The sequence below is a fragment of the Condylura cristata genome, unplaced genomic scaffold, assembly GCF_000260355.1.
Source record: "Condylura cristata isolate star-nosed mole 26May11 unplaced genomic scaffold, ConCri1.0 scaffold00026, whole genome shotgun sequence".
In the NCBI taxonomy this organism is placed as follows: domain Eukaryota; kingdom Metazoa; phylum Chordata; class Mammalia; order Eulipotyphla; family Talpidae; genus Condylura; species Condylura cristata.
This window is the reverse complement of record NW_004567127.1, coordinates 27,667,512-27,692,891: the sequence shown is the minus strand read 5'-3', so window position 1 is coordinate 27,692,891 and position 25,380 is coordinate 27,667,512. Positions and strand designations below refer to the sequence as shown.

General features: G+C 37.5%; 1 protein-coding gene across 2 annotated transcripts in view; it reads right to left on the bottom strand.

Annotated features, from left to right (window-relative positions):
* Window positions 1–25,380, bottom strand: part of LOC101624732 (gamma-aminobutyric acid receptor subunit beta-2) — a 141,527-nt gene that overhangs the window by 94,240 nt on the left and 21,907 nt on the right. For both annotated transcript variants that reach the window (XM_012730187.1, XM_012730188.1), the window contains exon 2: window positions 12,066–12,148. In XM_012730187.1, coding sequence (XP_012585641.1) covers window positions 12,066–12,148 — 83 coding nt within the window. The remainder of the gene's footprint in view (window positions 1–12,065; window positions 12,149–25,380) is intronic.

Here is a 25,380-nt window from a genome sequence, read left to right as displayed (position 1 = left end):
CATCCATCCATCCATCCATCCATCCATCCATCCATCCATCCATCCATCCATCCATCCATCCATCCATCCATCCATCCATCCATCCATCCATCCTTCCATCATAGCCACAGGATAATTCAAATGAAGTTTATAAGATTTTCATTTAAATTGCTTGTAAAATGGCTTGGGGACAAGGAGAGTGACATATCCCAACAGGGACATATCTATTGGGGAATTTCTAATTTCAATATTTTGTTTTGGGAGGACCTGGATCTAGAATAAACTCTGATGAGATGAATTATAGGATGAATAATATCTTTACTACCTATCTTCTCCAGGTAATACGGGAGAGAAAAGATAATACAAGTCATAATCCTTTCTTCAGTCAAGGTTCTTAGCTTCAAACAACAGAAACTGACTTTGGTTAATTAAATAGAAAAAGCCATTTGTTACACCATTTGAATGACATTAAAAGCCAGAAACCTAGGCTATGAAGTTGGGAAAATGCCTATGACTGCCTAGAGCATCAAGGGCAACCTAGTGAATTCACTAGTGCCACCTCTACCAGGGAGAGATGCAGCAGTTCTCTGCAGATGCATCACTGCCTAGCCCGCCCTCTTCCACCCAGTCACCACCATGGCCCCCACCCCTCACAGGCCAGAGTTTCCCAAGTCACTGTTCAGCACAGATTGCCATTTCCAGGTTCTGGACCCATAGCATCTGGTCTTGCACCTGCTTTCTAACTGCCAGGGAGACTGAGTGTATGGCATTTTTTGTTTCAGTATTGGTTGTGTAAGTTCTGTCTGCCTCATAAAGTAGAGAGTTCTTCAATATTCAGATACGGAGCAGGCAAAGGCAATAACAAACGTCCACTGAAAGAACACAATGCCATAGATGGGGTCTAATATACTCAATTATTACCAATAAATCATTTATGATACAAAAAGGACATTAGGGTTAGAAATGAGGCCACACTGGTAGGGATAATGTTTAGAGACAAGCTCTAATGTCAGGTGGATCTGGGTTCAAATTTCAGCTTTATTTTGCTGTTTGATACTGGGTACTAACTACTAAAGGTCTCAAGGCTCACTTGGGTTTATGGTCCCCAATGGGAGCCGCACCAATCAGATGAACTTGCAGAGAATGGAGTGAAAAGCAAGGTGTGGAGTGCAACCTCTATTTTATCAGTGATACCGAGAAGTGGAATGTTTTGGGTCTAGCAGGTAGGATGGTACTCTCTTATTTCTGCAGCACTCATGACATCCCTGGCAAGAGCAGAAACACCCTCACGGCATAGGGCCAGGCTGTGCTTTCATGGGGGTTCTAGCTCAAAGCCCAGCCTGGAGTCTGTTTCTTCAGTCACCGCCCCCCCCCCCCAAGATTTTTGTTATTCAACTCAGTCTCCTTCCAATTAAACTAGCACACGATATTTTTTTTTCCCACTGGACATTTACTTACTAACCTGTGGAAGCTTGTGTAAGTTGCATAAGCACCAGATCCTCATTTGGAGAGAGAAAATAGGGTGAGTAGGTGCCATCTGGGAGACTGAGGTGAGTTTTTGTCTGAGACACCAGCAGGACACTGACACAGGGTAAAAGCCTTTACTCAATGCTGACAAGGATCCTGCTTATTTCTCTAGCTGCAGGGGAGTGGGCTCTGGAGGCCATCATGAGAAAGAGATACTGACTGGCAGTGCAAATCAGCAGTTTTGAAAGTTTACTGAAAGGAACACATCTTTAAGTGGTAACACGGGGAGAAAAGCCTGTCTGGGTTGCAACTCACTGGGCTGCAAGTATCCAACACAAACAAGAAGAGTCTTCTGGAAAGCTGTGGGGAAGGTATGTGGGTGTATTTATGCCTCTGGCTTATAATGTTCACATCAGGTTTCACCGAGTGTTCTTCAGCCTTCACTGGAAATGCTAAGAAAGCCACCAGCGTGGAATTTTCACTTAATTAGGAATGAGTATAACACGAAGCCCAGTCAAGAGGAGACAGTGTTTGCAGGATGATGGCATTGCTGGCATGCTTCCTGGGCCTGAGCCTAAAGGAAAATTAAGTAAACAAGTTTATACACCCACCGCCCTCTGCTCATGAGATGCCGTGGAAAAATTTATAATGTACAGGGAGTGCATAAGCTGGATGTTTAGCTCTGGTGGGTAATTTCCAAGCTATAGGATAATTTTGGTCTAGAAACCTAAAAGAAGAGGGCCATACCCTCAAACCCTCAAAAACAATACAAAGTGGGGTTCTGAGCAGAGGTACATCCACACTCAGTGTCCCCAGGGACTCAGCTCTTCATTCAGCCTCTTAAGAAAATGCTCTGCCTCTAAGAACCCATATGGTAGTCTCCCTGGAGGTGCAAGGGGTTAAGTCTCAGCTCTAGGAAGCTATTGACAGTTACTGTAGCACGAGTTCGACCCCTGGCTAGGGAGCTGACCCACATGGCCGCTCCCCTCACTGTATTTCAGTGAATCTACTTGTTCTGCTCCCCACTCTGAATCTGCTGAACTCTCTAACCCTCTAGTCCCCACCTTTTTGTCCTATACCCCAGCTCTTATATGCATAAATAAATAAAATAAATCTTAAAAAAAAAGAACCCACGGACCATGAGGGATCCTATCCTTGCTCTTGTCTGAGTTTATGCTGAGCCCTGAGCCAACACCTTCTGGAGCTTCCAGAAGTTTCAGTATGTGATGTCTGGAGCTTCAAGGCAATGCTGACAACATGGCAGAGGGTGAGAGACTCCTGGATTCTGGGATCATTCTGTTACCAAGTGAGCTTGGTCATGACGGGGAAGGATAGAAGCCAGTGCTTTCCACTTACCCAGGGTTTGCACAACATTTATATCAATGCCCTTTCCTTGCCAACACGGCAAACATTTAGTAAGGGGCTGGGCTGTGTCTACAGCTAAGAGGTTTCTTCCCACATTCTTTAAACTTAAGACTCAGGTGTCAAAGGTATCTGTTGATTCACAGCTGAGACAATCTAGTCTACTCACACTCTGCTGGAGCTGGCAGCAACTCTGGTCCACACACAGGGCATAAAGAGCTTCACAATACAACCGTGTCAGAAACAGCATAACGGAGCCATCAGGGAAATAAACTAAGCAGGCAGATTTCCACCTGTGAGCCTGGGAGCTACTAATTTGGTAACTATGAATTGTGCTTCTTTTTGACTTTCACTCTTAAGGACGGTTTCCTTTGTAAAAAAAAGAACATGACTATACTTCAACTCTAATGCATGCTAGGTTTCTTTTACATTTCAGTATTTTTGAAACCAGGACATATCAACTAAGAGATGAGTACATTCAAAGTAGGACTTGATTATTATTACTTGTTATTTGACAGACCTTATAAAATAGATATAAAAAAGGTAACCTGTACCAATTCACTGATCTAATCTATCATGTCCAGCAATTCTAGTCCACCTTAAGTATTTAAATCCTTTCTCCCTTTATTCTATTCATTTTTCATTAGAATAAAAACACATATTTTTCTAATTTGAAATAATTCAAGGATGACTTAAAATACATAGTAGGTGATTTATTAATATCACCACCCTTACAAGCATACATGCTTGCACATGCAAATTCTCTCAACTTGCTATGGCTCTTACAGTCTTAAGGCGCTCCAAGCCCCAAGGAAGTTCTAGGTTATTTAGAACAACAGGGCAATGTGAGGGTCTTTGTCTTGCTCCTCACAGATAACAACTGTAAAATGTATTCCTGTGAAGAAAAATCTGAGCAAAGAGAGCTGGCTAGTTAAATAACCACAAACAAGGTTCTACTTCAAATCATAGCAGGGAATGTTTTTCATTGCTTCTTGAAAGTAAATGCCGATTGGACCTGCATCCTTATATAACCCAGGGCTCACCTAATTGTCCCTTACCTAAGGCTCCACAATTTTTGGCTGGTGCCAAGTAACTACCTACCCAGAGATTCTTAAAAAAATCAAACATTTCCTTCATTTGCCCAATGCAAAAATTTGTTCTTTCCCAGAAAATGATATTACAATGTCAACGACCTACCAGACTTTTCACCAGCTGTGCTATGAGCATTCTTTTAAAAAAATAAAACACCTGAAAAATCATTCATCCCCAAATTGACTTTTGGCATCTTTTACAATTATTCTAGTTTTGCTCTCAAGGCAGACAAGCTTGCTCTTTCAATAGGAAATTTTGTGGTTACCTGAAAATAGTATCTGATTCAGATACTGTTCCCCTCTGTCCTAAGTTCCCTTTCTCAGTGTAAATGCCCTTTCTCCTTCCACTCATTACTTTTCTGCAGGTTCTTCATACTCCATGGCTTATGTATCATTCATATGTTGGTTTTCTGATTTCTAAATTTACCTCTTAAAAGTCTATGATCTTAAATGAGCACAAACTCAAATAAAACTGCAAAATGAAAGCAGCTGCTAATCATGGAAGTATCAGTACAAGGCACTGCAAAGATTATTGTCTTAGCTCATTACCAATTAGGTGTCATAGTATTGCACAGATGGGGAACTACAGTCAGAAGAAGCTAAGTGACTGGTTCACTTAGTCTGAGGCACTCATTCCTGTCAGCTCCCGGTGCTCAAGGAGAGTTCTCTCATCCACTATACCATGCCAGCACAGACCTTGTCTGACCAGAACTTCCTCTAGCACAGACACTGTGGAATCCACTGACATACTTACACTGAGGCAGCTACAACTTTCACCTTAGGAATGGCAGAACACAATGCACTCTTCTCAATGTTCTTAAAAATACTGTATGGGCATCTACTGAAATACCAGCAGGTACAAAGCACAACCTGGGTCCAAAATATTGACTCTGTGCCATTGTAAATTTGGATTAAAACCTTCAATTAGATTTGATGTGTCCATCTACACTGACTTCTTTTATACACACTATTAAGAGTGAAATTATGCAGGTCCTCCTTGGTGGCGCATTATGAAGCTATCACAGTCACTGAAGCACGAGTTCGATCCCCAGCCAGGAGATCGCCCACATGACATGACAGACCTTCCTGACCTGCCTTCTGCAACCCTCGGCAGTGTACGTCAGTCAATCTGCCTGTTCTGCTCCTCACTCTGTCTCTAGTGAATCCTCTCGGCCCTCCCTCCCCCTACACTGCTGATCTTCTGTACCTCAGTTCTGGATGTATAATTAAAGAAATCTTTAAAAAAGAGTGAGAATGAAATTTTGGAAAAGAAATAAAGCCTTTGGCCTTTGTTCCATCATCATCTGACAGAAAGTTGTTTGTATATGACATCCAGATTGAAATTCAATCAGATGACCAGCACACTTACACGTTCTGCTTTCCTAAAGTGAACTGAATGTCTCTAGGAAGATCTATATGCTGACATTCTTATACACTCACAAGGACCTTTCACTACCCAGAATAAGGTGGCTTTAGATGCTTGGACAGTGACCATCATCATCTTTAGTTATTTTCAATGTTAACAAAACCATGAATGGATTAGTTTAAGTGGGATGCCCTTTCTAGTTCATCCAAGTAGAGATGTCAAAGAGCTTTAAATCCCTTCATAGTGTTGTTTGTATTATTAATTTGTTATCCTTTGGCAGAAGTAAAAAAAAAATTGTAATTTATATTGCAGGCAAAGATGTTTGAGATATTCTGTTAAGAAGCAGAAGCCCAAATGACAGAGACTTATTTGGATTATAAAAGCTAGGGCTAGAAACAAAATCTACAAAATTGAGAAAGATATGCTGTGATTTCTCCTTGACTGAATTTATTAGCTCTTTCATATTTATGGCAAATTTATGGTAATATGGGACTCTTAAGATATGCAATAAAAATGAAAGTTATGGACCTCCCTGGTGGCGCAGCGGGTTAAAGCACAGCACTGAGAATCTAAAGCCGCTTGCACATGAGTTCAATTCCCGCCTGCCCCGGAGGTGACCACATGGTGTGGGAGACCTCTCCTGACCCACCCGCTGCTCCCCTCAGCAGTGTACTTCGTTGATCTGCCTGCTCTGTTCCCCACTCTGTCTCTGGTGAAGCCTCTCACCGCCCCTGAGCCTCTGGCCTGTACCCCAGTTCTGTATGCACAAATAAATAAATCTTAAAAAAATGAAAGTTATAACAATAATTATTATTAATTGCCAAAATTGCTGTTCTACTATGTGCCAAAGGGCTAGATTCATTGTGTTCATTTAGTCCTCAGGACAAACTCATGCAGTAAACAGCCTTACTCCTATTTTATCCCTACTGATGAGGAAACAGGCATTTCCCTCATCATACAGATAATCATTGACTCAAGAGGCTGGATAAAAACAGGTTTCTGATGCTTTCACAAAGGATCATGGAAGGATTTTGTTGAGACTCTTAAGAGCAGAGACTCTAACTGGCTGTCTCAGTAAATCCTTGACATAACCTTGTGAAGTTGCCTGTTGGCTAATCCTCTAACCCACTGCAGAGACCTAGTGTTGAGAATGACTGAAAAACCACTGTTGAGAATCAGAACACTGACCTTAGTCTCCTAGACACTAAGGCTGCCTCATACACAGGTGAGATAAAACACACAAATGTGGAAAATAGGAACTTTTGTCTTCAGTGGATGAGCAGCCTGCCAATGGGTCCATATTCCCATTTAGACAAATACTTTATATGTCCCATAAGAGTCTAGAACCTGGTTAAAAACTAAAATAGCCTTACCTTTGTGCAAAGGAGAGGAGGGCCATATAGCTAATACTGGGACAGAAAAGCAGATCTGGCTCAATAATAGAGCTAGTCCTAATTCAAAGATATGTAGTAATCCCTCACTCCCTCCCCTCTTTCTTAAACCACTTTTCATTTCTGATTAGACCAAGCCAAATGACTTTGTAGTGTAATGATACATTATCCAGTTAATGTGATTTGAGTTTAATACATATTTTTTTTTTAATCTGAGCTTTTTGCTTTCTCCTAAAATTCTATGTGGCAGCATTACATTTCAAAGCATCACCACACCTGGGACAATTCATTACTTCTATATTATACTTCATCTTATTCCTAAGTAGTGAGAACACTCAAAATAACTTTGTTTATATAGGCAAGTACATCACTTTGCTACCATTTAGTGCTTTAGGGAGACTTCGCCCTGGAATATTCCACAGATGAATAGTCCACTGTTTTTTTTTTTTTTTTTTTTTTTCTAATCTGACCTACAGTCTTAGAGCAAGATATGTACAAGTTACAGTGTAGACATAGTATGACACATAGTATGATGAGTTGCCTTCAACCACACAGATAACAAGCATGAAAGTAAAAGGTAAGAAATGGGTGTTAAGTGAAAGAATTGGAATACTTGGGGATATATTTCCATTTTTTATTTTGGCAATTAAAGGCTTAGTTATTGTCTGCATAAAATATTTGCTCCATTTAGTTCAGCAAATCCCATTAATTCTACAGAACTTCTCCATCTCTAAATTTAAGAAAACTATATAGTAAGCACAGGGTATACTGACCATCTAGAATCCTCAATACTTTATTTCAAGACTTGCATTAGTCTTTCTTTAACTGTTTCATCTAGGCAGTACTTTTCACTAATACAATTTTATATTCACTTTCCTAATACACAATTACATTATTCATATAATATCAACCTCCCTCATCAAAATAAAGGACAGGGTTATTGTCTACTTCTATTCACCATTATATCTGGTTATTGTCTACTTCTATTCACCATTATATCTCTAGAAATTATTATAATACCTGTTAAATAATTAGTTCAGTAAATATTTAAACAAAGAGCAAATTCTTGAATGAATCAATACACTAATGAATGAAGAATGTGTACAATTATGATATTCTCCTACTCCGAGCTACACAGAATCAAGTTATATTATCCCCTTTGAAATCAACACAATATAATAATTGTTACAGAAGCAAAGTGATAATAACTTAGGATCCCACTATTAGGATAATTTACAACTGAGAAAGAACAGGAAGTAAAGATAGGTAGCAAGGAGGATAGGAGAGAAGTAAGGAGAAGGGAGAAGAGGAAGGGAATTGTGACATGATGGGAAGAGAAAGAAAGTGAGAATAAATACATAAATGGAATTTGCCTAACAGGAAGGGATATATGAATAAGGTAGAATGTCAAGCATCAACTTCAAAGCTAGTTGTCTGAGGGATAGGATTAGAAACTCATTTTAATATGCTTAGTTAATGACCTATTATAACATAGGGAACAGGTGTTAGTGTAACACTGCATTTCATTCTCTGTAACAATGAGTTGCTGCCTCACTAAAAACAAACTCCTCCCCTCCTTCTTTTTCTTCAAGGACAGGCTAATATCCTTATTTTAAAAAAGGGATCTTTACCATTAATCTAGTCTGTCTACTATCAGTAGCATTATTGATCTAAGTCAGCTATCAATTACTATGTTAGCACAAAATCAGTGTCACTTAATTACTATAAATCTTAAGTAATAACTTTACCTTTTTGAATCTGTTTCCCCAGTTGAAAAGACAGAAATAATATCTACCCTTTAGACTTTAAGCTAAAAATGCTCAGAGGACATAAAGATGTTAACTATATAACAATAAAGGGATAAATTGACCTAGAATGTCAATAAGTATGTGTGCATTCAACATTGGAATGTATATTCCAGAACTAAAAGGAAAAATAAATAGTAATAAATATAATAATAGTTGGACCTTCAAAAATGGGTAGATCATCTAGAAAAAAAAATCACTTAAGGAAGCAGCAGATCTGAACACCAGTCTAAAGGGTCCTATACAGAACATTTCATCCAACAGTAACAGAACATGCATTATTCTTGGACACATATGGAACACTTTCTAGGATTAGTTACATATTAAACCATAAAACAAATCCCTTCAAATTCAAGAAAAAAATTAAATCAAGTGTATTTTATGACCACAGTGGTATAAAACTGGAAATCAACAACTGTGGGGTAGATGGAAAATTCACATATGAAAATAAAAAAATAAAATTCTGAGTAACAAATAGATTAAAGAGAACAAAAGAAAAATTAACATATTGAGACAAGTGAAATGGAAACAATGTGTCAAAACTTATGGGATGTATCAACAGCAGTTAATAGGAAATTAATAGTGGTAAACAAAGATATCAAGAAAAAATCATGTAAAGAAAAGAACCAAGCATTATAACAAAAGGAACTAGGAAAAGAAACACAATCTAAGTCCAAAGTTTATAGAAATAAGGAATATAGCAAAGATCAGCGCAGAAATAAATCAGAGAAAATAAAATAGGAAAGAATTTCTTTTTTTTTTTTTTTGAAAAGATAAAGTTGACGTACCTCAAGTGAGACTAATCAAAAAGAAAAACAAAACAATAAATTGGGTATAGAACGAAGGTACTTCAACATAATTAAGGCCATATGTGGCAAGTCCACAATTAGCATCATACTCAACGCTGAAAAATTGAAAGATTTCCCTCTCAGAATGAAATAAAACAACATAACCTAAACTCACCCTCCTACACAATTCAGTACTGAAATCCTAGCCAGTACAGTCAGAAAAGAGACAGAAATAAAAAACACCTAAATCAGGGGAAAAAGCAAAATTCCCTTTGCTTGTAGATGACGTCATTTTCTATAGAGAAAACCCTAAAGACTGCCAAGAAAATATTATAAATCATAAATGAATTCAATAAAGTTACAAGATACAAAATTCAGTTGTATTTATATACTCTGCCAACGAACTTTCTGGAATGAAATAGAGAAAACAATACCATTCATAATTACACTAAAAATAATAATAAATTCTTAGATATAAATTTAACCAAATAGGTAAAAGATCTGTACACTGAAAACTGTAAGACTCTGATGAAAATATCTGAAGAAAACACAAATAACTGGAAAGATGTCCAATTTCCTAGAACAGAAGAATTGATATTATTTAATTTTTGATATTTTCCAATTGCATATAGATTCAATGTAATCCTTATCAAAATTGAAAAGGCATTTGTTTACAGAAGTATAAAAATTTGCACAGAATCAGGAGACTAATAGACAGCATATTTAAACAAGAATAACAAAGCTGGGGGGATCATATTTTCTGATTTCACACTATATTACACATCTATAATAATCAAAAGAATATGGGACTGGCATAAAATCAAACATATGTACTGATGAACAAATTGCTCAGTGATCAGAAATTCTCACAAATAGTGGATGAGGGAGTCAAGACTATTCAATGGAGGAGAGATAGTCTCTTAAATGGTGCTAGGAAAACATGAGTATTCACGTGACAATAAATATAACTTGGTCCCTATGCTACATGCTCACAAAAATTAACTTGTAATGGATTAAAGACTAAAGACTGCAAATCATAAAATTCCTAGCAAAACCAAAGTAAAAAAGCTTTAAAAAGCTAGTATTTTTTGGATATATAAACACCAACAACAGAAGCAAAAATAAACTCATGAGACTCTCATCTAAAAGTTATGTTAAGAAAAATGTAGGTAATTGATGTGTTAACTAACCTTACTGTGGTGATTATTTAACAATACATACGTACATCAAAACATCACAGAGTCCTTATATATGCCAGTTATATTTTAATAAAGCTCAACTCAGCCCTCCCCCAAACAATTCTACCTGATCTAAAAGGGTAACTGTGAACTGAAATATGATATGTAAAATCTCCTTTATAAAAGTTCCTTTATAAAACTCCTTGAGTCTAAGGAATTATTATGTTAATAATTAAGTATTCATGTCAGAATGATAATATAATCACATGAAATACAGTGCTGCTAATGTCCTTCGTCTTCAACTCTTTAAAATATATAGGCATTATTTGCCTACCAGAGAGGACTGTGGGAAGTTTGAAAGAAATATGATTATGATTGTTTAAACTTCCAATCAAATTCTACCACCAAACAAATCTATCTCCAGCACAAAACTCATGGGTATCCTATAATAACATACTTTCCCCAAAATATTCTTACATCAAAAATTTGAAACAACCAAAGAATCTGAATTTGAAAGAACATCATTCCACATTTTGAACTTTATCAGAAGTTAGGAAAACACAAAGTTATCCCAAAGATAGTTACAAAAATAATAATAAAAATCGTACCCACCAGTTTCACTATGGCAAGAAATTAAATGTGAATATAATGATGATGATTTGAAAATTAAAGTATTAAAGTAATTTCTTCTATTGCACATGCAATTAAGTAGTCCAGAAAGCATTTTTTAATGGAAAAATACCAAAAATGTGTCAAAAATGCCTTATTTCTTCTCTAGAGCTGTTTGCCTCAGTTATAGCTGTTTGTGAAGATTTAGAGTATTCACACAGCAGTTGTTACTCATTGTCAAAAGGCAAATATAAAATTATCATCTGATTGTTTGGTGGAAGTATGAAAACATGGCAAGAACTTGATCGATAAAATAAAAAAAAAAATACATCTCTTCCACCTCAAACAAACTCCCTGTGTGACCTGGTTATAAAATCAATGTTTTCACCCACTCCACAGAGCAGGGGAGAGAACTGTCACGAAGGATGCTGAAACTATGGCCTAGAAAGTTAACAATAGTGCAAAACAGGTCAGCTCAGGAAAGAGAACACACACACACATACACCAGTCTTGTTTCTCATATTGCCTCTGGCAAGACTATGAAAAAAAAATTTAGATCCTGAAAATAGTCCCTTGAGGGGGAGGGGAAACAGTCCACCAATCTACTATGAATATATAATGAACCCAGAAGGCTACATTCATTTTTAAATTGGAAGAGGTAATGTGTAGGAGAGGCATCTTAGCAGGGCATCTTAGGTCAACCTGCTGGCACCACCATCATTCTCCCAAGCGTGCTGTAGCTTTTTGCCCCAACCCCATAGTCCAAATGCCTAGAACAGCCCTTGCTCCTCCAAGCCCTTTGATTCTTCCTTGTATTGCTGGATTACTTCTTGTCCATGTAACCCAGGGACTAAAGGAAGAAACTAAGAGGGTCACAATAGCATCAAGAGAATACGTACCCCCCATACCACGCTCTGTGCAGAAACTTTAGATCTGTGGTTGGGACATGAACCAGGGTAAGAGGTCTCAGCCTCAAGGGAACCTCCAAGCTGACTCAGTCAGTTTAGCTGGATCCCCAGAAAGACTTACAGCTTTCGATTTCCAAGGTGCAGTTCTGTTCATCCAGTGGGTACCGCCTTAGGTCCATCATGCAAGCAGCTGTGGTTGTGATTCTAGGAGAGAAATAACAATATGTACTGTTAACTGGAATGTAGCTGATATTAGAAAAATTAAACCCAAGTATCAAAAAGGACAATTATTAAAGAGGTCCTCAGAAGCCCGATAACAACAACAACAAAAAAATCACAATCTTGGATAACTGTTTTTCTTTATGAGCTTTACATTGATCTGCAAAGTGAAGAGATTAAATCAATATTGTCTTGAAACACGGACTGTTACCTGCTTGTACAAAAATTATGTTGCCTTATTAAACAGATATTTCCATGTTCTGCAATAGTTTGGTGGGCGGGGCAATGCCAGCCTTCTAGTTTATGTGCCTCCTAGGGGACTGAGAATACTGACACAGATCCTCCTCTTCTGTTCATGCATATCTTCTCTTCCCTCTTTCAGAACTCTCCAGATGAATCTCCCATCAGTCTTCACTGACCTACCACTTTATCCCAGCTCTACAAAGTCTGGTGCTGTGCAGATGCTTTAACACAACACAAAAGCACCTTTCATCTACCACCTGATTTGCTCTGTCTTCAGTGATTTCATATTCCCATGATTTCCTACAGCTTCCCTTATGAGATGGCAGAATTTTCTTTAGAACACTTATCATCTGTCCTATTTTACCAGAAATAAGTGAATGTCTATTTCCCTTTTATTTTATAAGTTTTTATACTACACTAATCTAAACTAATCTATTAGAAAGTATAAAACAAGCAAAAAAACACATACCATTTTAAGTGATTTAGCAATAATGTTGATGAATAATGTTGTTCATTAGGGCATGAAAAACTGCAAGGTAGGTATTGTAACTGCCTCACTGACATTTTTATCAAGATTTCTGTAAGAATTGATAATTTCAAGAGAGTATATTACAAAATATATATATAAGCAATATCTTATAAGAAATATACCAAAGAACATAAAAGAGTATCTTCAAAAATTTAGAGAGCAGAAATGACATTGAGCTTGAGCAACCTAACCTATTCTATTCTGAAGGTCACTGTAACTTTGTTGGGGACGGAAAATATGACATCAGTCTCAGCTTGGGAGACACAGTCCACATTTAGACCTTTCCATTGGAAAGGCCGTGGGCAAAGCTTAGACAAGGATCCCGAGTGGAGGGATTCCTTAGTGAGGTGGGAGGGCCCCACTGCTCAGCTGCAGGGTGGAAGAGAAGTGATGAACTTCATGGAAGTAGTTTTTGGTGCCTATTTTGGGTACCAAAATAAGGTTTGGGCTCTTTAATCTTTGCTTTCTTTTTAATAAAAATTGAGTATCTTAGGGCCCACCCTCATCTTTGGTTTCTTGTTTTCCTTTACCAAGTCCTGTTGGCCACTCCGACTCAACTGCTTGGATGCCTGTTATGCTCTCTCTAAGTTACAACCTTTGCTGTTTAGTCTCCCACAACTGCCAGAAATCTCTGAAAAATGTAGATTAGATTGTATCACTACTCTGGTTAAAAAATGTGTAGTGACTCTTCCAATAAAATCCTACACCTTGGCTTTAGCGAACTCTGGCCTGAATAATCCAACCCTCTCCATCTCCTACAGCAGTCCACTGTTTTCCGGACTTTAAATGTGTTCTGTCTGCCTAGAATGTATGCCAACCTGATATTCAGAGTTCTCTTTCCTGATCCCTTGACTCAGAAATACCTCCTTTGAGCGGCCTTTACTAAGTAGGTGACCCCATCCTGGCTGTCCTGCCTAGCACTCACTCTTTATCTGTGAATTTCTTTCAAGCAATTAGCACCATTTCTTAACTTGCTTATTTTTCTTTTAAAAACTATGCATTTCTTCCAATAAACTTAAGCTATTTAAGAGTATAGGCTTTGTTCTATTTACTTTAAGGCAACAATGAATTATAGAAGTAAGCAGTTGATTTAGCTGATAGAAAAAATCTTTTACTTAGATTATTTTCTGCCTTTTTTGCCTACCCTTGTTTACTTAAAATTGTAATTTGTCTTAGATTTGTAGTAATTCTTTTTACATTTTTAACAGTAAATAAATTTTAATCCACTAAATTAACATTATATAAATATGATCAGCAATTACCTCATTACTTTATATTTGATAATTTTTTATTTGTTCCATTGATTTTAAACATTATATATTTCATTTTTATACATTCTATACTTTATATACTTAGTTTCATACATTCTACAAACTATTTTAAAAGTTCTATAAAAATGAACATTCACATTTGATTCAATACTCAGGATTAAAAAGTGACAATTCAGGCTCTCCCTGTTGACACCAACAGGTTAAAGCATCGCATTATGAAGCTCTCCAAAGCCACTGAAGCATGAGTTTGATCCCCGGTCAGGGAGCTGACCCACGAGGTATGGCAGAACTCTCCTGACACGTCCGCTGCTCCCCTCAGCAGTGTACTTCATTGATCTGCCTGTTCTGCTCCCCTCTCTATCTCTGGTGAATCCTCTCACCCACCACACTCTGGTCTGTACCCTAGTCCTGTGAGCATAAATAAATAGATCTTTTTTTAAAAAAAAGTGACAATTCATGTTAGCTTGTGCTACTTGGCTAGATATTCATTGGTCCACAATACTTTTTAACATGTAGCTAAAAATAAACTGCTAGTAATGTGCAGAAATCTGTATTATGTAGAAGAGAAATCTGAAAATGATGGGCATACCTAACTCCTATGCTATTAATGTAAAATAGAAAAAAAAAATATCCTAGTCTTGAGAAGTAAGAGAACGCTAATTTCATTTGAAAGAATGAAGACAAAGGACATACAAGATACAAGGTACACACTGGATAGAAACTGAGAGAGCCATAAACAGATGCCCAACTGTATCATTGAGGTGAAGTCTGTAATTGCTACTATAGGTTGTGGTTCGCACATTCTGCTGATCCATATTCATGGAAGCCAACATCTGTGAGCAAGTGCTGTGAACACTAATGCTGTGAGCCACGAAAGAACTGACTAATGCTATTGCAGAGGCAATGAGCTTCTATTCATGCTTTAAAAATAAATTAGAAGTGTTTTTAGCTAGCATTCATACTTCCACCAGTGCTTTACTTCTTTTTGATGCTATAATACACTTCATAAAACTAAGTGTATATATAGATGTTTTGCTAGTCCATATTTACCAGGCATTTGTATCTCCCACTGAATTAAAGCTGAAATTCTGTAGCCAAAACATTCCATTTGAAATCCTGATTATATAGATCAGGATGAATGACCTGGAACAAGTAATATTCTCCAACACTTGGTTTCCCCTGAACATTTGAATTCAAAACCTGCCATCCTAATTTTTTTTTGAGATGACAAAAGTAGAATGATATCTGTAACTCATAAAATGAAGTGTGACTTTTGTTCAAGTTATTACTATCTGCTAGTAGGTAAGATATAGTGATAGCTTCAGAGACCAATGTTTATTTGCTAGTACCACATGTATGCATTTGTATACATGAAGAATTGTAAAATGCTTTCACACTGATTCCAAACATACGCACTTATATCTGTTGATATTCATAAATAAATAAAGTTACATATGCTAAATACATACTTAACACTAAAAGGTAGAAGCAAATAGTTTCCTAACACAAAAAAAGTTACTCTGTATGAGTACATGAAACTCTACTTGACAGATCAAAGTACAGACAAATGTAACAGACATGAATCTTTTTCATTGTGCTTTCTGAGGTCTAGAACCACTTATATTTTTGTCTTATTTGTATTTCAAGCACTTTTGCCAAGCCTGGTACATGCCATTAACCCAAAATTAAAAATCATCATTAAAGAAAGGAACATCATGATAATTAACACTACCAAACTGAGATTTTAGAGCAATTCCCACATTAAATACTTGATTAATTTATGTAAAATTTTTTAAGATATATTTGAAAGCTGAAATCACCTGTACAGAAGACTCTTAATCAGAAATGTTCAGTGATAAGCATCAAAATCTGTTCTTTGGGACACTGATGTGTACCAGGGCTAAGTATCTCCAGGAATAAGTCAGTGCAACAAACATACTTACTGAGCTCTTTGTTTACAGGATTCCTAATAAACATCTCCACTAGACCTTACACAACTCAACCCTACTACAAAGTGTCTTTAAAATGAGGCTAATAACTCATCATCGAGGCATACTGGTGAAGTTTCAGGACAACTGTGAAACAGGAAGATAGTTTTGTCTTCAAACCAAGCACACAGTCAATGAAGCCACCGAATGTACTTCACTCACCTAAGGATAACTTTCTCCAGTTAAAGGAGAAAATGTGCCTCTTTTCTTCTCAGTCACTAGATACTATCAATTGAAAATGACTTGTGACATAAAATACTGACATGATGCAAGCAAACTAAAAATCTGACATGACCTAAGGTTGTCACTAAAGGCATCTATCAAGTAAAAAAAAATACAACAGCAATGACAGCATTTTGTACCAAATTCATAATGGATGTTTTATTGTCATTAGCTGAGAGGCTGTGACACCACCATATCATTCCAAGTGTAGTGTTTGATTCGGCAGCACATATACTAAAAAGTTGAATCAAGTTTAAAGATGACACAGATAGTAAGTTCTGTACCCCTCAGCCAATAGGAAATAACATAGAATCATGATCAATATCACATATTTTGGGTCTTTCAGAAATTTTTTCTGAGCTAGAATGTATGGGAAATAAGTGTCTTACACCATATGAGAAACTAGAATTTCAACCAGAGATTATTATAACAAAGAGACTTGGACTTCTAGTTTGATTTCTTTATCTAGACAATCATCCAATTTTTCCACACAAAAGTTGTTTTTCAACATCTCTGTATGTTTTTGAAGAAAAGCAGATGTCTATACCCAACCCTATTCAAGACATTTTTCTAATTCACAGCATGTCTTTATTTTGTTCTGTTTTTATTTTGTTCAAAATGCACATTTACTCAAAAGCATGACTTCTAATTACAAACTATAGTATTAGTAGGCATTATTACTGAAGAAAAATGAAGATGGGAAAAATTTAATTCTCAGAAAATATGTATATTTGTAGCTTTAACACAAACTAAATAAAAACATCAGCTGGGGGAAATACAACTACAAAATTGAAGCATTAGTTCATGAGCTAAACTTTAAAAAACATATCTATAACTACCAAAGGTAATTTTTTTTTTGCTTTTATGTCTCTCGAAGTTTTGATGTTATTTGTGTCTCACAATCATTTTAGTTCAGAAACTTAATGATTCACATTCATCCCTCTCATAACAATATGCTCTTGCTTTTTTTTGTAGAATTTTAGGCAGAACATCTCTGAAGGAGTTGGATGACTTCAGTTATCTTGTTAGTAATAAACATACTTCAATTAATCATCTACTAAGTTCCAAACACCAACTAGTATTGAAAGGTATCATCACAATTAATAGTGTTATTGATAGGTATTATAATGATTAATAGAATAATAGAATAATTACTGAAAATTATTCTATTGTTATTATTCTACTACCTCAATATTATAAGATGAGAAAACTGAGGCACAGGAAAGATAAAGTGAGAATCTCCAAAAGAAAGGAATGGGAGACTTGAGATTTGAATCTAGAATGTTGGATTTCAGAGTCCACATACTAACTATTCTGTTGTAACTACCCGGCCAGTTGACCTTGATAAAATCATTTAGCTTCTCTGGAGTACTGGCTGATTTCTTATACACCAAATGAGCTAGGATCCTCTACAAACTTATGAAAATACATGACATGTTCTGTGACCCTGTAGTTTTTGTAATTTTGTTTTACCCACACATTCAAATGCTGTATTTCACAGCTGTTCAATCTGTTTTAGTCAATTATGTAGATTAGCCCACCCCAGACAAGCAAATACAGGCCTCTCCCCCCCAGGAGTCCCACTTAATATTTTCCTCTGATTGAAGGTCTCCCTCAGCATTTTTCTCCCAGCCTATGCTCTTGATTTACCTCCACAGATACCTTTTGCTTAAATTAAAATCTCCAACACTCCTGCATAATTGTTTTTAAAAGCTCTTCACAAGTCCTCATATAGAGTCACATGCACTACTATGCTCAACTTTGTAATCACCAAAAAAAGTAAGACTGCCAGCAATCTTGTTCCCATTGGCGACATCATGCCTTTCAAATTAGAGCTATTTGTACTGTTCTGCAGCTGTTTGGCCTTCTGTGACTCTGCTCTTCTGGAATCTTATCCACTGGAAAGAGAACAGTTCACAGGTCATAAAGGCGACACAGACCGGTTGCAATTACCAGTATTGTTATGGAAGTCATTCTCTTTAGTCATGTGCCATGGAATGCGAACAGCAGAACAGCAGAAGCTAACACCATCCCATTTAGGGAGCATAAACCTCCTATTCAACCCATAGTATTACAGATATTGACATCCAATCCAAGCCTTTGTTATTCTGCAGTCATCATTTTACCATTTTCTCCCAGATTACAGTTCCGGTGGCCTCAACTACAATTCTGGTGTGGTAATCTCAGAAATGAGTACACCTTCTGTTCTAAGTTATATCTTCAGTGAAGTCAGAATCCCTAAGGAAGAGTAATCATTCTTTTTTTTTTTTTAATCGTTACACATTTATTTTCTAGCAATAAAAACAAATATTTTAACTTGTGTAGTTATTGTTCATTGCATTCAGATTTGGTTTACAATACTGGATGACTTAGAGGCACAGGATCATACCCTTCAGGAGTACGGGGCACCCACACAGCCTCCACAAGCCATTGTCCCTCTTTTTTTCTTTATTTTTTTTTAAAGATTTATTTATTCATACAGAACTGGGGTACAGGCCAGAGATGCGGAGGGTGAGAGGATTCATCAGAGACAGAGTGGGGTACAGAACAGGCAGATGGACGAAGTACACTGCTGAGGGGAGCAGCGGGCGGGTCAGGAGAGGTCTGCCACGCCATGTGGTCACCCTGGGGCAGGCGGGAATCAAACTCATGTGGAAGTGGCTTAAGCTTCTTTGTGCTGTGCTTTAACCCGCTGCGCCACCAGGGAGGGCCCAGTCCCTCTTTTTTTTTAAAGAACTCACATACTGAACATTTATTTTGAAGCAGCATAGATGTTTTCTTTCTTTCTTTAAAGATGTATTCATTTATGCATACAGAACTGGGGTACAGACCAGGGGCTGGGAGAAGGGTGTGAGAGGATTCACCAAAGACAGAGTGGGGAGCAGAACAGGCAGATCAATGAAGTACACTGCTGAGGGAAGCAGCGGGCGGGTCAGGAGAGGTCTGCCAGGCCATGTGGGTCACCTCCGGGGCCAGCTGCTGCTGGCTTGCCGTGCTGCATCCTAACCTGATGTGCCACCAGGGAGAGCCCCATTGTCCCTCCTTTTATTCTGCTCTCTCCTCCTCTGGAAATTTCTATGGTTTGTTATTGGTTTGGTTTTATTTGACCCTTAGATTTATTTCTTGATATCCCACATATAAGTGACACCATCCAGTATTTGTCTTTCACTTTAAGGCCTTTTTCACTCAGCATAATCCCTTCTGGCACCAACATTTTTTAACCCAAAATCTAAGAACTGCACTCTGACTTTGGATCACTATGAGGGAATTAATTAGACTAAGCTACTTACTGACCAGAAAGATACTGAGGTGGGCCTCTCTGTTTTTTTCACAGAAATTTTATTTTTACATTGTTTAAAACAATATTTATCCAACAGAAAGCAAAGAGAAAGAAAGGACATAGCATACAGCTTTGAAGATCTCACCTTATATAACAGCCTAAATATAAGCATTAATAAGAGTTTTACATTTCTATATTAGTTGAATTTACTAAGTTGTTTTGATAACTAAAATAACATTAAAATAAATAAGATGATGCTTAACCACACCAGGTTTTTTATTGCAAACATTAAAATATATTTAAAACATTTACTTTTGATGTTTAATACCTTTGTGTCCTATCATTTTAGTATATGCTCATAAATTTTATTCCAACAGACAAATTGGTAACCTGTGACAGGCAGGTTACAGCCTCTGCTGGGTCTGTCACTTCTTCCAAGTCCTATCCAATGCGGGGAGTCTTGCTCTGCCACCCCAGCCTCACCCTCAGCCAATAAGCTCAATGGTGCTTGAGGTTAGACTGTTTGGTCTTCAGACACTGCTTCTCTGGCTTCAGGCTGGATGTGGCCAATAGGTGCAGAACCAGACTTGGGGGACAGCGGGGCAGGACATCAGGAGACTGGCCCAGTCCTGGCCTGTGGGAGTGTGCCCAAGTTGCTGGGCCACTTCCTCCTCTTACCCTTCCAAGCCTGAGAGAATAGGGAGCTGTGGCAACCCACCAGTCCTGCTCTAAGAGCAAGGGGCCCCTCTCTATGTCTTTGGGGATGCCCTTTTACTTCATTCTCCTCAAATGACCCCTTTCTCAGTATACCATCCGTTTTCTGTTGGGCCCCTGGCTGATCGAATATTTAATGGAAATGTATTTGAATTCTGAGGCTTTTCTCAACTGAGGCTGCCAAAAAAATTAGAAGCAATTCATTTCTGGGATTTTAGGGATGAGGGAAGAATGGGTCCTTCTACCTTAAAATGCACTGCCTTATTCCAACTGGGCCTGCCTGAGCTCATCAGTGCTCACTGCAGACCCTTCCCACCATTCTGGCTACAACAGCCCTACCTCCTCTGCCTCTGATCTCTGCCTCATACAGCCTCTTTTCTGCCCGACACTTGGCACTATCTGAAATGATCCCATTTCTACATTTGCTTCGTCGTTACCTTCCATCCCCCTAGTAGCCTCAGAGCCTACTTCATGTGGGGCTTTCCAGATGCAGACCCTGAAGGATGCTCTTGTGGGATTATCACCTGGGAAAGCAGCATCAGGTCAGGACAAAGGGAGAGGCCCAGGCCTCCCCACCTCATGGCCTTCTGGTGTGGGTACTACCATCAGAGCGGCCCATGTGGGACCAAAGTGGCTTTCAAACCACCCTCAGTGCACACCTTCCTGGGAAAACCAATTGGGAGGTCTGCAGTGAAGATCTACCTGAAGAATTTCCCTTTCTCTCTTGAGACAGAGAGTGCCTGGTGGAAGTTCAGTGGCAGTGTCATCTTGGTTGGTCCTGCCTGTAACATGGCCTCTCTCTGTCTTTCCCTGCAGGACAGGGTTGCCACTGTGATAACCTCACCCAATAAAGTAAAATAGGTTTTAGTCTTGTTGTTACTGCTGCTGTTATTTTTTAAACCCTGAAAATAAATTACTCACAGCTGTGTCCTGTCACATAGGAAACTCAGCTTGTCCTTCTGATTTGAACAAAATCCATAAACCCCGTGGTCTCCAGCCTGTCTGCTGTTCTGATCTCTGATGGCAAAAGATTTTATCAGCATGGAATTTTACTGCTGAAGACTTGCCTTTTGCATAAAATAGGCACCAGATACATAGGAAGATTTTATGAATCCACACATATGTACTGAAAGTTACAAAACATGAGGGGTATTGCTTTTCCAGTTGACAATATTTTAATATTTAAGAAAATTATATTTTGTAGAGAAATATAGCTGGATAGAGGAAGAAATTATAATATCCAGTACTATAGAGGCCATAAAAAAACTGATCCATCATCCAGGCTGCCAGTAGAATTGTAAGTAGGTTCAAACTTTCTGGATGGTAATTTGACACTATTAATCAAAATGCAACCATTGTGCAAATTTTTGTGCCTGAAATTTCACTTTAAGAAATTAATATGAAGCTGAAATAATGCAAAACTACAAATTATGGTGCTATGTACACATTTATAACTGGGTAAGAATGGAAACATTCTATATCCCTAACATATGAGGATATTTAAATGAAATTTTATTTTAGGTATAATAATACAATAAAAAATAATACAGTAATACAAAAAAAAACTTTGTGAAGAGTGTTTCAGAGCAAGGAAAGTGCTCTTGATCTTATTTTTTAGAGGCAAAATGTATATCAGAAAGTGCAATATAATTTCAAACTTAATTTCAAAAGGTGTATTGAAGGCACTGTTAAATGACTGGAAGTATTCTAAAATAAGCAATATAAATAAAATCAGCTTTTATTTTCTTATATTATCTGCAGTTTTGCTGTTTCTAAGATGAATGTGTATTGCTTGTCTCTCTGAAAAATGTTATTAAGATAATTTTCCCTGTCTGCTTGTGTTTCCACCAAGACTATTCATTCCTACCTGCTTTTTCGATTTGCAGTAGCATTTGCTCTGTGTATGAGAACATTTGATAATGCACAGGATATTTACATTCTGGGCTGAAAATGTTGATCAGTCTGATTAACTGTGTCATAGGTACACTTTAATAAATTTCAAATGTCAGTGAAAATGTCATCATTTGATTATGGATCCTCAAGGTAGGAAAGACAATTAAATAATATATACATAAATATCTTTCAGTTGATAAAATTCCTTCCATAAGATCTCAACAATAATTGCTCTAACTTTAATTCACTTATGATAGGATCTATTTCATCTTTAGAAGGCAAAGATTATTGTTATTCCTATTTTTAGTAGTAGTTGTAATTTCTTTAATTATGCATTGTTTATGTACTCTGGGCAGTTTTATTTCCATATTGATTCACTAGGATTTTTGATGTTATTATGTTGTCATCCATCTATTTCCACTTCCATTTTTGTTTCTTAAACTAGTTTATGTTTAGAAAATCCTTCAGTCTGAGAGGAGATAATGATTTCACTGTGTTCTATCTGCTTCATGGTTTTTAATTTTATAGTAATTCTTACATTTACCTGGGATTAAGCTTGATATGTATACACTGAGGACATACCCTACATTTTTCATGAAGACAATGGGCTTAGATGTTTTGAGTAACAAATGATGACTTCAAAAAGGCAATCACAATGTTAATTATCATTTATCATCAGGGAAATGCACATCAAAAATCATAATGAGCTACCAATTCATACCTGTGGGAATGACCCATATTAAAAAAAAAAAAAAACAGAAACAAAACTTTAGTCAGGATATGTAGAAAAAGGGACACATGTACACTTTTGGTGGAAATGCAAACTGGAAAACAATATGAGGTTTTGATCTATCATATGATCCAGCAATCCACTCCTAGGCATATACCTGAAGAATACAAAAACACTAAATTGAAGGAATATATATGCACTCTTAGGGTCTTGCAGCCCTACTTACATAGCCAGGTTAGGAAACAACCTGCATGGCTAAGGACACATGAGGCATACATACACATGTGATGGAATACTACTAAGCTGTTAAAAATGAATTCTCACCATTTATGATAAGACAGATGGAAAAGGAGGAGAGAATGCCAGGAAAATAAGTCAGAAAGAGAAAGTCAGCTGTTCAGTAGTATCATGTATGTGTTCAATAAAATGAAACAAAACAAAGGGTCTGGCAGAACCAAGCCAGTTAACAAATCTTAGAACTGTGACTACAGAATTGAGACTACCTGAGTGGGAAGAGGAGAGGGGAGAACACAATAAGGGGTGGTCAGTGGACAATGGTAGAAGACTGTGGCTCCTTGGTGGTGAGTGTGGTGTGGTGGCATGCATCTGATGAGATGTGATCCTCTTCCTCTAAATCATACAGTGTTCTAAATCAATGTTTATGCAATTAAAAAAAAAAAACTGTAACCCACAATTGTTTGAAAACACAAAAGGAAAAGAAAAGAAATGGCTTCATACTCAAATGATGGTATATTTAGTAAGAATCTTAGATGACTAAATAAAGCATTAAAACAGAAAATAAAGTGCATTGTTCTTAGTAATGGGCCATTCAAAAGCAGGGTTTTAAAGAAACAGAAAGACACCTCACTCCCCCACCCTCTGCAAAAAAAAAAAAAAAAGCATAGAAACTTATGCTGAACATGACAGGCAATTTACAACGAAGGTAGCTAAACTATCACAGAACATCATAAAAATGCAAGGGTGAAAACAAGTCAGCCAGATTTCAGGATGAAAAATGAAAATTGGCAATAGAAGACACCAGGTGGGAAGAGGTGTATAACACTGTGTTTATATGACAACTGCATTTCACCCAAGCTGAGAGAGTTAACGGGACTGCCTGAAGGAGTGGATGGGTCAGGTTGAAGACAATTCCCCCTGTTTGCTATCCTACTCTCTCTGTCTGAGAGTGTCTCTCTCCAGTAACAAACACAAAAAAAAAAAAAAAAAAAAAACCAGAATGGCTTCATAATTCAGTAAAGCGCTCCTGGGTATTAAGCCCTGAAAATTAATTGTTTAACAAATGGCTAGAGAGCTCTGCAATGATAGCTGGAGAAAAGAGTGTAGATTGATAGATGTAATAGCCATTGCTACTTATATGGAGGGCTCAGGGGAGAGATAATTTGCTGCCCACATTTTCTGCTATGGACCAAATAGGAAGCTATGGTCATAAATTCCAACAGGAAGGACATGGAGGATTTAGGTTAAATAGAGAGATGACTTGGCTGATAGTGAAGGCTATAAAGTAGTGAAATGGCTCCCCGGGGACATGGTAGATTTCCGTTTCTGGAGATGATGTGTAAAAAATAGCTCATCTGTCAGAGTGATGCAGGGGGCACCAAGCCAACATGAGGATGGTCTTAGGCCTGGTCTGTACTTTCTGGTTCACTAAAGTGGCCTTGATCTTTAATTTCCAGCAATGGAAGCAAATGCCCCATTCCTCTGCAGCCTCAGAACACCTCTGTTAATTTGGCTTGTAATGGATTTTAGCGTAATAAAACAGACAATAACTTGAGGAGTCGCTAAATGTAATTAAAGAACTAAAGAGCTGTAATTCAGCCTATAAACATTCAAGCATCCCAGTGCATGCCTGATGACAACAAGGGCTAGGTACAGATATATTTCTGTCAGGCAATTATTAACAAAATCATTTAGGACTGTTCTCAGAGCACAGGCATGCAACATTAAGTGTGGGTTCTCATTTCCATGCTTAGTGTCCCTATTAGTTAAGGTATTTATGGTGGTGTGAGACTATCATTGCTAATGAATAAGTATTTTTGGAGCAATTATTTTTAAGTGATTAAGATGCATTGTATCATTGTGACATCACTGTCTTCATAGTTGCTTTTTCAGTAACTGTCTACCTTCTCCAGCCCTCCCCTTTCCAAAATATATTAGAGTGTCTTTTCCTGACAGGGGAAGAATAGTCTAATAATTACCAAATAGATTTCATTCCTGTGAAAGAATGCAACAGGCTTAGGTCTGCTAATTTGTAAACCACCACTTACAAACCTAAAATATACAAGTTTATCACAACTTGGTCAGTTAATCTGAGAAAGGTACTAAGTCC